We start from the raw sequence: 14,754 nt of genomic DNA on the forward strand, positions 1-14,754 counted from the left end.
ACATGCTCTAAATATTTGTTTACCCTTTCACAACTATGTGGCTTTGCTTGTCTTTTTTTTTTAGCTTATTTCCAAGAAAAATGAGATAAGCACATCTTAGATTAAATTTAAATGAATCCCTACGGTGTACAGAGAATTAGCCTATATATTATGTAAGTGAAAACACCTCTAGCCTATCTTTTAAAAGATATTTCATCAAACACAAGTGAACACAACTTCTTTAGACTTTGGTAAAACCTCTTATATTAAGGATATAGACTTCTGCCTTTTACACTCATAAACTGTGGTAAGTGCAAGAGGGAGGATCAAGGATTACAGAAATAACATTATTTGTAAAGAGAAATAAATAAGAAACTCCCAGGTGATAGTATTTTCCCTACAGCCCAGGGTGCCTGCTCTGTTGAAAACTTTTGTTCTCCAAGCAATGTATAGGTGTGACAGCAATCGTTCCTGTTTAAGAGATAACCTTTAATGCAACTTTTTATCCCCTTTAAAATGGATGCACACAGTGTTTTAGCCTAGGCTCAAAGCTGAGTATTCTCCCATCATTTTAATAATTGTTTAGGCATGTCCTATGACAATTATACCGAGTTTCCTCAAACAACCCCCCACCATCACCACCCCTATGTTCTGCTTGTTCATATTCCCTTTACCCTTCTCTGCTATTATCACTGGTATCTCTGCTTGTACTTGAAAGTAAAAAGCAATTCCAGATTACAGCCAACTCAATGGCCTTGCTCCATAGTATGGCCCCTGATGAAGAGACAGAAAAGGGGAAAAGCACAAAGGACCATCATGGGTTGAGGTCAGGCACTACCAGAAGCCCAACTTGTTTTTTAAAAAGAGGCTCTTAGACATGTTCCCAGCAGATAAGTCTTGACTGGCTTGGAGAACAGGAAGGACTACTTCACAAACACCACAGTGTTTGAATTTCTAGAGGCCACCCAGGCCAAGAAGACATCCCTAAGAGAGAAGAGATACACATAAACTTAGAATTACAGCCTAGATACAGCCTTTTTGAACTCTGTCTTAAATAGCTTCATTAAGATGAAATGATATCACCCGATATGAATCTAAGGGCAGTGGGCCTTATTTAAGTTTAGACAATCCTGATTTGCTGAAGCAGATCTGACTTAGGAAAATACCAATACTTTCACAGATAGAGGTAAATCCCAGGAAAATTGGGGAGATGGGCAAAATCTTCAGAACTTCTCTCGCCCCTACCACCCACCCCTTCTGCCACACTTAGCACCTTCTTCTTATGCTACTTACCACTTAGCATAATGGTCCACCTCAAATTCTAATTCCCTGAGTAGCTGGATTTGCAGTAAGGAGAGAAGCTAAGCTAATATCCATAGTCACTAACAGCTTAAGGTGTTACAATTTTTTAAAAGACCATATGTAACTGAATGTTAAAGAGCACATGTAACTGAATATAATGTAACCAAAAAGCAAAAACTGCTAATTATATCATCTTTGTCTACGTGGGAAATGTAAGCTCTTTTTAAGCAGGGGAAGCTTTTCTAGTAGCCTCTATATAATCAGACATACATATAGCAATCTAGTCTACCTAAGGTCAGGTGATGCTCAGGGTTACCCGTTTTCCAACAGTTAACTTCGCAATATCTGAATTATAAGAAGGGAAACTATAAGCTCACCTGCAGTGCTTCACCACACATTCATTGCTGCAGTACTCATTGTCCCAGTCCTTACTCACAACAGGAGGGTTCTCACAACCGGATCTCACACATCGAGGCTGGGGTGAGAGTGTCACGGGAGACCCACTCACCAATTCAACATCCATTTGAGAAGGAGACTCAACCTATGAGAGGAAGAGAGCCCAAAAGATTAATTAGATTGCTACTTACTTAACTAGCCAGCTAGACAAACTAACTCTGGGAACCAATGGAGCTGCCCCCATATGGGGGCAGAATCCTAAAAGAGTTCTTGGTCTCCCCCTCTATACGCAGCTTGAGACTGACATGAAGATTCTTCCAATTGGCGGAATGCTGGCTAGTCCTCTTTAATTTTATCTATCACTAACTTTATTCCACACTTGACTACTACTCCTCTGAAAATCTCAAAAGTACAGTGTGAGTAGAGTGGTTTATGCCATTAGAAAAAGGGAAAGACATTGGAGATTCATAGTTTCCTGCTGATGGGGGGTTATTTTTCTTTAAATGATTGCTTCAGTAATTGTGGACCTGGAGTCTCAAAACATTTTTTTTTTTTTTTAAGATTTTATTAATTTGACAGAAAGACACACAGCGAGAGAGAGAACACAAGCAGGGGGAATGGGAGAGGGAGAAGCAGGCTCCCCGCTGAGCAGGGAGCCCAACGCGGGGCTCCATCCCAGGACACTGGGATCACAACCTGAGCCGAAGGCAGATGCTTAACGACTGAGCCACCCAGGTGCCCCAAAACATATTTTATTTTAAATGACTGTTAGTGATGTACAAATTTATTAAAACTGTGGTAATTGGCATCTATTTATGTCTCTTTGGAAAGACTCAATAATATGAACCAATTTTTTTTAAGCTATCCATCCCCCACTTAAAACACATCAAGCCAAGCAGCAGAGATGTAGGAGAAATGGAAGAACTTGTATCTCCAAAGTTTAGGATCCTTGGATAGATACCTCTGAAAAATAACTCCACGCTTACTTAGGCTTTATCCTCTCTCGCAGAACTGCAGTATGACTTTTGCTTAGTTAAGGGGTGGTCTGGGACAGAACACCTTCCTAAATGTTTCTTACCAAGAACAATACAGATTATCATGGGTAGGACAAGTCACAGTTGCAGGGAACTCCTAAAGGAACTCCTGGTTGCCAGACATTAAATGCCAGCAGCAACCTCCACTTTTACTGGGTCAACCAAAATAATTCTACCTTTCCACTGGTCTGGAGAAAGACTTGAAAACAGGCTCACCTCAGGAACTACATCTGTGATCATCTCACAGATTGTCTCAGGAGAGGTTTCCTCCACTGTGTGGGCCTCGGGGCTGTTGTTCACAGGCCGCTCAGGACTACTTTCCACAGCTGGTGGGACTAAGGGCGTCTGCATTTTCAGAGTGGGTGGAGGCACAATCTTGATCTGCAGAGGAGGTGGCTGTTGCTGTAAATTGATTCGAACTTTCTGAGGTGGAGGCTGTTGCATGGCCTGCAGTGGGGGAGGCTGCTGCAGAATGGTCACTTGCTGCTGAGTGGGGGGCTGAGGCATCTGTTGCAGTGGAGGGGGTTGTAGTCGGGGTGGAGGCAGTTGCATAGAAGCAGCAGCTGCTGCCGCTGCCTGCAACACTGAGCGAGTGACAATTTGGGCTTGTTGACTGGGCTGGATAGTGGCTGTACTGGTTTGGCCTAGTTGGATCCCCCGGGAGGTCACCACTGTGGCTGGGATAACAGTAACCATCCCTCCTTGAGACATAGTAATAGAAGAGGGCAACATCTGTTTGGTAATAATCAACTTGGTGATATTGGGCTGACCCCCAGCCCCAGAAGATGCCTGGTTTGCCACATAGGAGGAAAGAGTGGAGTTAACAACAATGGAAGGGGACAGGGCAGGGGGCTCTGTTGAAGCTGGTGCTGGAGATGCTGGGTCAACAGTAGCCATAGGAGGTGGAGAAGGAGTCTGTGACGGTGGCACTGGATCCAATTCTACTGTTTCCACAGTGGCCTAAAAGACCCAAAAAAAGGAAAGAAAGAAAGTCAGAAATTTACTCTCTTCCCCAGAACATATTCACTCTAATCATCTCCCAAGAAAAGATACATCACAGAGTGGAAGAAAGAAAGAAAAGAGCTGTGAGAGTAAATAATGGAGATAAACTCAGAAAGACAGACTGTGGCAAGGTTTATGATGGAAACAATAGGAAACCTGTTATATACTTTTAAGCTTTTAATACAACATAGTATTAACAGGTCCTACAGGTTTTTGGTGGTATTTACTTCTTTTAACTGCTAATAAACAGCTCCAAAAATCTTCTTATTGCTTTAAGTAACCCTCTTACCTGACACTCTTGATTGTCTTTATATGCAGCCAGAGCCTTCAGATACTCTTTCTTGGCAGCTTCAGTTTTCCTCTTATACACCTACAGGAAAGGCAGAGACTGTTTAAAGTCCCCATACTCCTAGAAAAAACTAATAATTCTATATTATTTATCAATGAATGACAATTCATCTCAGTTAAATATTGACAACTCTTTTTAGTGAATATACTTCTGGCTAGTAATCAAGATAGCCTCCATGGCAGACTTTCCAGTGACCATGCATCTCAAAGTCAGCCAATCAGCAAGTCCTGCCAGGACAACTACCCTTCTATAGCTAACACCATGCCCACCTTCATAACAAAAAGAAAAAAGAAAAAATCCAGATCCAAACATTGTGTAAGATTAATAGTCTGCTTAGCCTGGAATTGTGTCTAATGGGTATATTCTCCCTTAAGGAATCTGGCAAGTTATTTGCAATGATGGCCACGAGAATTCCTCCCATCTTGCATACTTTTTCTTCCATTGAGGGCTGAAGCCTATTTCCCCTTCCTTTGAATCTGGGATAGTTCTATGAATTGCTTTGACCATGCAATTCTGCCTGAAGTGACAGAGAGACCTTGCTCTAAGTCAGCCATACTATAAGGAAGCCAGTCTAGCCTTTTGAAGGATGAGAGGCCATGTGTGGGAATCTAAGCCAAGTAGCACCAAATGTCAGACATGAGAGCAAGGTCACCTTGGCCAGCCATACCAGCTATCATCTGACAAACCACAAGAATGAGCCCAGGCAAGAACATCAGAAAAACCATCTAACCAATTCATATTATCATGAGAAATAATAAACTGCCACTATTTAAAGCTATTAAATTTGTGGTTTGTTGAGCAGCAATAGATAACTGCTATAAGTTATAAGTTTCAGCTTTTTGTTTCAAATATTAAGTAGCAGACTCACTTTGACAGAAGACCTGGGGAGTCTAGGGCAATGATAATTATAGCCATCTTCAGTATTAATTGTATATTTACATAGTATCATAATTTTCATTTATTTACTTTTTGAGAGCAAGGGAGAGAGGAGTGGGGGAGGGGTGGGGGGAGAGAGGGAGAGGGGGAGGGAGGGAGAGAGAGAGAGAGAGAGAGAGAGAGAATGAATCTTAAGCAGGTTCCACAACCCACTGTGGGGCCCACCGTGGGACTCAATCTCACGATCCTGAGATCATGACCTGAGATGAAACCAAGATTTGGATGCTTAGCCAACGGAGCCACCCAGGTGCCCCTATTTTTTAAATCCATATTAAATTTAGAGAGATTAACTATAGTTTTCAAGTTTATACTAGGCCAATGAAAAAACCATAAACTAAACTCTAAATTCAAACTTAAGGCTAGTGGATTTTAGAGATGCTATTTACCAAGGAATGGTCTAATTTTACATATGGAAAAAAAACGGGGTTTAAATTAGATTCAGTGTTTTTATAAACATTATTAATAGTTTTTGATGTACATTCTGGATTCAGTGTATGGCTGTAACTTTAAGACAAAGTATGATCTGTGAATGTGCTGTTAACAACGAGTTGATATTAAATAAGAACAACTTAAAAAGTTAAAAGAAAACTTAGTTTTTTATCCCCTTAAAAATTTCTAGGACATTCACTACCCACTACTCCCTCCATGTTCTGTTCACCTGTTTTTGCTCCTCTCCAAGACTATCCCACATGGAGGCCACGATTTTTGAAACTTCCCCAAAAGTGGCATTGGGATTCTGTCCCTTAATGGCAGCCTGTGTATCACGAAAGAATAAAGCATATGCTGAAACTGGCTTCTGAGGTTCATTAGGATCTTTCTTTTTTCTCTTCTTTGGGGCCTTCTGCTTTTTTCCTGCTTCCACCACAACTGTCTTCTGGCTGGGAAGTTGCTGCAGGGGAGAAAAGAGAGAATTACAAAAGGGAAGAAGGAAGTATCATGTCTGGAGAACTGTAAGAAAAGGACTTTAATGTGGGGGAACTAACTAGGCACATGGATGGAATTTTCAGAAATGCTAAAAAGAGGCAATAGGATTAAGACATTAGTAAAGTAGGTGAGGACCAATTAGAATGGGGATTGGGAAAAGCATTATAAACTGTAGATTGAGAGGCAGGACCCCATACCCAGAAAAGAGCAGAGGAGATGGCAGGGCAGGAGCAAATAATACTGAGTAGGCTCTGTATGCCAGGAGTTTTATCCCAGAATATCATGGCAGATTTGATTTTGGCAGGGAATGCCTCACCCTCCGGAAATCCTCAACACCATCCTCATGAAGTGAACTAGTAGGTGAAGGGGTGGTTGAAAGACGATCCTCAGGTGACTGGGCAGGTGGCAGGATGGTGCCACCCCCTAAGCTCAAACCAAGTTGAGAACTCAGTTCTGACTGATCAATGGTGGTCAACTGGCTATGCCCCATCAAGCCAGATGTCATGTCTGTCATTGGTACATCAATTGTAACAGGTGGGTTGGCACTATACTGAGTTCCTATAGAATGGTCCAAGTCCTGAGAGAAGCAGAAGGACTAATTAAACACTAAATATAAAAAAACACCACTCTTTCCCCCCACTGAATTCAGGACAGTTTATAACCCTTGCTTACCCAGATTGTATCGTCATTTAAAGACTAAACATCAAATAACTTATCTATATTAAGCTTTTTAATAAAGTACAGAAATTATTAAAGTCACTTCTTTGTACTCAAAAGCCTATTCCAAAATAATGAAAAATAACCAGAGAAGTCTTAATTTTGGACAAGTTAAAGAACAAATAAATTATTCAGTAATCTGGAGGTAGTGATGACACATAGGGTAAAGAAAAACTTCCTGTACTCTCCTACAATAATGGTTTTTAAAGTTGCAACATACAGGCAATCAAGAGTAAATAAGGCCAATGTTAGAGATGTTTGGCATCAAATATACTGTGAAGATGTGCTACTGAAGAAATGTGCTGGAAGTCCAATACACCAATTTATAACAAAGTAATCCACAATACATTGGTTCAGACTGGTTTTGAATAAATCTCTCAACGTGCCAGCTGTCACACTCACATTTTTTTTTTCACACTCACATTTTAATCCTAGGATGTGATGGCAATTATAGATGGGGGAAAAAAACACACCCCCCATCCCAATCATTTTCATATCCGGGTGAACACTGTACATTTTATAATTTTAAATCATTTTTCAAGTAAAATTAATTGAAATGATAAATTTCCTTCAGGGGAAATTAAGTCTTTGTTGGTGAGCCTTTAAACACAGAATGAGAACCAAGTAATACCCAAGTGTAGTAGGGAAGAGAGAGTCACTTTTATCTCCCATACCACTACCAAGCCCATGAGCTTGGGTAAGCTTGATAATGTCTTGCCCCTTACCATGGTCAAGCCCCCACTCAGGAGCCCCCCGCCCTGCTCCATCAAGCCATGGGTCATGCCCACAGGCATGTCCAATGTCTGGACCCCATATTGGGCTGAAAAGCTGCCATCCTGAGAGGAGGAGGGGTCTGCCAGGTCATCAAAGTGGCCAACCACATCTGAGACAGCCAGTGAGGGATCAGAATCCAAGGAGATAGGTGGGATTTCAAATTCCTCATCTCCCAAGCTTGGTGTATGGAATGTCTGTAGGGGGAAAAAGGGAAAAAAAGTTAGTGGGAAGAGGAGGAACCGCATACTGCTAAGTGAAGAACATGGCTGGGCACTGGAGTTTCTTAGTGTACCTCTTTTCAGCCTGGATCCTGTTTTTGTTATCAATTTCTTAGGACCTATTTAATTTTACAAACAAACCTCTGTTCTCCCAAATACCCTTGGTCATATGGCATATACGAGGCTGCCAAAATCAATCACAGTTTTCAGTTTTTTATCTTTGCCATCTGTTATCCTATCATGCTTATTGTTCTAATGAGTGCTCAGCTATTAGTAAGGACCCAGTCTTTATAAATTGTTTTGCCTATGATGCTTAAAAACTCTCAAAAGATTCTAATAGACACCAGTTATTTTGCAATTATACACCTGAACTATCAGACCACAGAAATTCATTTTCAACCAGACAATTATACTTTTGACTACTGTTTTTAGGTTCCTTTGAAGCAAATCCTAAAAGGTACTGTCACAGAACGATACCTCTTCTAAAATATCTACACTTAAGAGTTCCATCTTAGTAATCATGATGTTAACAACAAGTAAGATTTATTTTTGGAAAACCCAATGATGTCAAGATAAGGTTAATATACTGAGGAGAAAAACCTTCATAAGAGCTACAGCCAAAAGGCAAACTGGTTCTCTAACATTCCTAGTCTTGCTCTGACAGAGCCTTTCTGTAAGAGAGGAAGCAGAAGATTACTCCAGCTAGCTATAAAACCCAATTCCTTCCTCTGAATTCAACTACAGTAATAGACTCTTTCTATACTGAATGGGTCCACCATTCGTAGAGCTAACAGACCAATGTCTGAACTAAGATACATTAAATGCTATGGTTCCTTTTTGACAGTAAAAAACTAAAATGGCGACATCTGCAGTAAGAGCATTATAAATACTTGCAAGAGACTCTGGTGTCAGAGAGGTCTGGGTTCAAGTTCCAGCTCTGCCACTTACTAAAGGACTCTGAAGGGGTTTTCCTCATCTATAAAATGAGAGTTGTAACAGTACTCTCCGTATATTGTTATTTTGTTTAATAACTATTAATCATTGCTATTAATGATAACATTAATATCCTAATTATTATTAACTTGCAACCTGCTAATCAGTTATAGATAATTGGAATTTAGAAACTTTAAATTCAATCAACCTATCACATGGCATAGTAAATATCAACTGATTCAGATCAAATTCCATAGGTACCCACACTTTTTCCTCATGATTAAACAATACATTCTTTAAGAGTTCCTCAAGGTTATTACTGGCCCAGAAAGGGTTTCACTAATATCACCATTTTTTATTTTATTTTTTAAGTTTTATTTATGTAATCTCTACACCCAACGTGGGGCTTGAACTCACAACCCTGAGGTCAACAGTCACTTGCTTTTCTGACTGAGCCAGCCAAGTGCCCCACCATTTTTTTTTTTTTTTTTTAATGAAGACATTGCTAAAAAGGAATTTCCAGCTAGTAGAAACTAGGGAGAACAAAAATATGTCTGTGAAATGCCTAATCTCTCTGAATCACATTGGCAAACTGAAAAAAGTTTCCTACAAGACAAACAAGATATATATATAGCTTCATTTCTACATTTTCCTTTTCTAAGATCCTTACTATTTTACTTAACATGGTAAAAATTTGGTAGTTGTCTGAGATGTAACATGAGAGTTGTACAAGTAACATAGGAGCAAGCAGTTCTTGATGGGAAAAACTAAAAATGTCCGCAAGAGCTGAACTTTTCTCAGTACACAGCTCATGATTCTTGCGTGAAAGTTAGGAACTTCAGGTCCATGACTCTCTCTGAAATTTCAGTTTAGGTTCATGTGAGATTTTTCAAGAAGAGAGCACAAAGATTTCTACCAAATTTTCATGTGAACAAAGTTATGGGGATGGGAAAAAGGATCGGGGAAACATTTACTGTACTAGATTAATAGTTGTACGACAGTAGTTTTCAATTTGTACAAGAAACAGAATGTTTTGAAAAGCAAAAACTGCCTATCTTTTTTTGGCTTTCAAAAGTCAACTCTGCAAAGATATGAAAATGATACTATTTGTTAAAGAGAACAAAAAAAAAAAAGTAAAAATTCATATCCCAAACAAGAGACCAGTGTTCCGCAAAGGACTACCCCACATAAACCATCTGGAGTGCTCTCAAGAACTACACTAAAAAACCAGACATGCAGAGATTCCATTGTATCGAATTAACAAGGCATTCTTTCTATGCACCACCCCCTGGAATGTGGAACAAGCTTTGTTATTCAGTATCCATAGCTTTAATGTTGTTTTTTGGGGGGTTTTGTTTTGCTTATTTGCTTGTTTCTTCCCTAAGTAAAAGAAGTAAAAAAATAGCAATGATCAAGAATACAGAGGGTAAACTATAGACTAGAATAAACACAAGAGATTCACTCTAAAGCTCTTTTACTACCATAAATGATCTATAACATTATGGGGAAAAGCCAATAATGAATATCTAGTTATTTTATTTTTTTTAAAGATTTTATTTATTTGACAGAGAGAGACATAGCGAGAGAGGGAACACAAGCAGGGGGAGTGGGAGAGGGAGAAGCAGGCTTCCCACCAAGCAGGGAGCCTGATGTGGGGCTCGACCCCAGGATCCCGGGATCATGACCTGAGCCGAAGGCAGACGCTTAACAACTAAGCCACCCAGGTGCCCCTCTAGTTATTTTTAGTGGATCTACTACATAACTAGATCATACTCTACCACATATAAAACAAAGATAAAACTGTAGCAAATATTCAGGTAAAAATAAGTGATTTTGACTCAGGAGGAGAAAACAGGAACATGATATAGCTACCCTCTCATTCAGCCTTCTTTTCCTTCTCTGTTAAATTCGTGGGCCTTTTTGAGGGAGGAAACAATTTGGGAATTACAGTTTATAAACAAGGATGCTCAGCTATTTAGAGAACCAAAAAAAAAAAAAAAAAAAGATTTCCCTCTTTTCCTATTTCCCCATGCTAAAACATACAACCCAGTATTTCTTTAAATACTTTGTGTAGGGGCGCCTGAGTGGCTCAGTCGGTTAAGCATCTGCCTTTGGCGCAGGTCATGATCCCAGGGTCCTGGGATCAAGCCCCGCATCGGGCTCCCTGCTCGGCGGAAAGCCTGCTTCTCCCTCTCCCACTCCCCCTGCTTGTGTTCCCTCTCTCGCTGTGTCTCTCTCTGTCAAATAAATAAATAAAATCTTAAAAAAAAAATACTTTGTGTAGATTACTCATTTTAAAGAAATTTATTTTAATCCAACACCTGTTTACTCATAGTACACTGGTACAATGGGTCATTAAGATAATTCACTGTTCTGGGCGCCTGGGTGGCTCAGTTGGTTAAGCAACTGCCTTCAGCTCAGGTTATGATCCTGGAGTCCCGGGATCAAGTCCCGCATCGGGCTCCCTGCTCAGCGAGGAGCCTGCTTCTCCCTCTGACCCTCCCCCCTCTCATGTACTCTCTCTCATTCTCGCTCTCTCAAATAAATAAATAAAATCTTTAAAAAAAAAAAAAAGATAATTCACTGTTCTTAAAAAAATGCTGTAGTAGTGAAAATTTTAACTATTCAGCCTGAAATAATTAACCGGTTCTAATATTATAAGTACTTTTCCTAATTAAAAATAGGAATCTTTATATTATTTCCCAAAAGTGCTCAAAGCACAGTATCATTGTGGAAGAGCCAATGAGAATGAGGAAAACAGATTAAACTCCCTTCAGATAGAACTTTCCTGTCTCAAGCAATGCTATAACACATCCTAAGCCTTCCTCTCTGGATACTTACTTACTCCTTAGAAATTTTTAGTATTCTTATTTAGGTATAACTTAAGTATACAGATTTAAAGTACATAGCTCAAGGAATTTTTACATTATGGAAACATCCAATTAGCCATCACCCAGATCAAAGATACGGAACATTTCTATCACTGTAAAAGATTTTGTCATACTCCTTCCTAGTCAATACTCTCTCCTTTTCCTAACAGGTACCACTATTCTGATTTCTATTATCATAGTTTCACATTGTCTATTCCTTATACTCATTTAAAAAAAAGTGAACTTATATAGTGTCTACTCTTTTATGTCAGGCTTTTTACTCAACAATATATTTTTGAGATCACCCAAGGTACATTTATTAGTATTTGATGTCCTTTTTTATTGCTGTGTAGTATCCCTTTTTACTAGTACCAGTTTATAGACATTTGAGTTGTATCCAAGTGCTTAGCTATTATGAGGAAAGTTGCTGTGAACATACATGTTTTTGGGGAATACATGGACTCATTTCTCTCATGTATACATCAAGGAGTAGAAATTCTGGGTCACAGGGTAGGTATATGTTCATTTTTAGCAGATACTGCCCGTTTTCCAAAGTGACTGAATCAATTTACACTTTAATCCACAATGATTAAGAGTTATCTACTTCCTTGCAAAATCTTTTGTCAGTGTTTTTAATTTTAACCACTCTAGTGGGTATACAGTCATGCTCGTTATAGTTTTAACTGGCATTCCCCTGATGGGTGATGATGACACTCTTTCATATGCCTAATGGCAATCTGGATACCCTCTTTTGTGAAGTGTGTGTTCAAATCTTTTGCCCGTTTTTAAAGATTTTTTATTTATTTATTTGACAGAGAGAGACACAGCGAGAGAGAGGGAACACAAGCAGGGGGAGTGGGAGAGGGAGAAGCAGGCCTCCCGCCAAGCAGGGAGCCCAATGCGGGGCTCGATCCCAGGATCCTGGGATCACGACCCGAGCCGAAGGCAGACGCCCAATGACTGAGCCACCCAGATGCCCCTTTTGCCCGTTTTTAAATTGGATTCTTTTACTCTACATTAAGTATTTGATATATCCTAAATATATGTAAGGTATGTATATTAAAATATCTTCTTCCAGTCTGTGGTGTACCTATTTAATTTCTTAATGATGTCTTTTGATGGAAAGAGATTCCTAATTTCAGTGAAGTCCAATTTTTCAATTTTTTTTATGGTTAGTATTTTTTGGATATCTATCTTTTTTCATGCAAGAAAACTCTAAATATCACTCTTTTTCTAAAAGAAAAACTTAATATCACCTTTACCTAGTTCTAAGTTATATTGGGGGTGGTTCACAATAAGACCAGGTACAACAGAAACCACAAACCAATTGAAATAAAGGTCAAAAAAAAAAAGGGGGGGGAAGGAAGGGTGAAGTTGTAATGAGAAGAACTGTTAGCAACGACAAAGACCTAAGCTAAAGGAAGACACTGAAATTTAATTGTGAGCTTCTTGGCAAAATAGTTGTGTTGTTAAATTTCTTAAAGTCATAAAAACAAAAAAAGGATAGACTCAAACCTGGAAAGTTTCTTGATGAGGCCAGTGTGAAATTTACCACACTCTAAATTTAAATCTGATTCAGAAGAAATTGGCAATGATGCACGTTCATGTGGATAAGGCCAATGTGAGATTTACAACACTCCAAATAATGAAATTAAACCATGGAGATATCATTCAGAAAAAAACGGCAATGAGACTGGAAAGCATCAAAGAGATTTAGTTTTATATCATTTCTAAATTTGTCCTTCATTTGAGCTACACCTTCCCCTCCTTAAGAGAATAACAATAACCAATAATGGCAATAAAGAAATCAAACTAGCAACTGTCCCTTTTCAATCTAATTCTCATCCATGGAAATATTAAGGTTTAATCCAGGATAAGCCTACTCAACAGCAACTGAGAATTCTTAGGACAAAAAAAAAACAAAAACCAAAAAAAAAAACAACAAAAACTGATGCAAGTGGTTCTCATCACTTTTGGGGGAAAAAAAGTACTAAAATTCTCAAAAACAAAACAAAACCCAAATCCTAGAAAGCTCAAGACTAATTTTTCAAAGACAGGGAAATTTACTTTTTCTGTTCCAAATCTTACTATTTTGCCCTGTCTAAACAAGTGATATGTATCTGTATCATGACAGTATTTTAAGCAAAACTTTTTCACAGATACTAAAGCACCTCATCATTAGCATTACTTCTACTTCACAACATCATAAGAAACCATTATTACAGCCATTTGACAGCTAGGGAATCTGTGACATATAAAGGTGAAGTAACCTGCCCAAACTCTGAGTCACTGGCAAACAGAAACACATGTACTCAACTCCATGTTTTCTGGCAACTATTTCCTTTCATTCTGTCACTAGCGAAACAAGCTTGTAGGTAAACCTAACTTTTTTTTTTGAGTAGAAGTTTAAGAGAAACAAAGACCCTACAACAGAGATAGTTCCAAGAATGAACACATGTTCACAGTTAACCCCTTAAGTATAGACTCCTCCCTTACCCCAATTTCTTCCCGCTGTGATCCCCCTAATTGTAGTTATTTCTCCCCAATGAAAGGAAACAATTCCACCCTGTCTTCCAATCCAGAATCACTCTGAAATGGGTTAGCTCTTTTCAAAGTCTTGCTTTTCTGATGAGAGCAGCTTCCCGGGCCTTCCCCTTAGTCTTCATAGGCTCGGGAAGCAGCTGCCACTGTTCTCTGAACACCAATCTCGGCCCCTTGTTCCCAGCCCCCGGGCCCGGGCGTCCACGCTCTCCTCCCCACCGCCCTACCCCACCGCTGCCTCAGGCCCTCCCCCCACAGCGTCGGCAGCTCGTGCTCACCTCAGCCCCTGACAGGAAGGGGTGCGAGGGCCCTGTGATCGTCAGGTAATTGTCATTTCCTCCGGGAAACTGGAAACCAAAAGAAAGCGGCGGGGATAAGTTAGGGGGAGTAGAGAGTTAGCATGAAGCGACGGATTCTGTCCCCGACATTCTGACAACACTCCCAAACCCGGCTTTCTTCTCCCCTCCCGTCAGCCGCCTCTCCGCCCGGCTTCCCGCCTCTGCTTCGACTCGGTCGGCCGCGCTCTCTCTCCAGCCTTCTTAACGCTCAGGTTCCTACCTCCATCTTCACACAACGGCTACCACAGTCTCAGTTCCCTCATCGCTCCCACCGCCCCCACCGGACTCGAACTGCCGTCACTTCCGCAAGGACGCGCGTCGCTCTCCGCTGATTGGATGGAGAGCCGTGGGGCTGTTGCCGGGATGGCCGAGCGGACGGAAAGGGTAGCTACCGCCCCCTGTAGCTTGGTGGGATAATGGCAAATAGAAGTATTGGAAGCG

General features: G+C 40.1%; 1 protein-coding gene across 1 annotated transcript; it reads right to left on the reverse strand.

Moving 5' to 3' along the window:
* Positions 1–226: 226 nt before the first annotated feature.
* TOX4 (TOX high mobility group box family member 4) lies at positions 227–14,640 on the reverse strand. The gene is made up of 9 exons (XM_081830786.1): positions 14,534–14,640; positions 14,254–14,322; positions 7,365–7,607; positions 6,239–6,499; positions 5,657–5,887; positions 4,003–4,083; positions 2,928–3,671; positions 1,659–1,822; positions 227–963 (listed from the first exon to the last, which is right to left on the reverse strand). Exons 1-9 carry the CDS (start codon positions 14,537–14,539, stop codon positions 903–905), a joined length of 1,860 nt encoding a protein of 619 aa, XP_081686912.1. The 5' UTR covers positions 14,540–14,640; the 3' UTR covers positions 227–902.
* Positions 14,641–14,754: the final 114 nt, after the last annotated feature.

This window comes from Leptonychotes weddellii, chromosome 9, assembly GCF_054177405.1.
Source record: "Leptonychotes weddellii isolate Sample4059 chromosome 9, ASM5417740v2, whole genome shotgun sequence".
In the NCBI taxonomy this organism is placed as follows: domain Eukaryota; kingdom Metazoa; phylum Chordata; class Mammalia; order Carnivora; family Phocidae; genus Leptonychotes; species Leptonychotes weddellii.

Coding starts and splice junctions, on each gene's coding strand:
- TOX4 (XM_081830786.1), bottom strand. Junction 7,608..14,253: donor CCTTCCTGTCAGGGGCTGAG/GTGAGCACGAGC, acceptor TTCCCCCTACAG/ACATTCCATACACCAAGCTT. Junction 1,823..2,927: donor TCACAGATGTAGTTCCTGAG/GTGAGCCTGTTT, acceptor TTCCTCTCATAG/GTTGAGTCTCCTTCTCAAAT.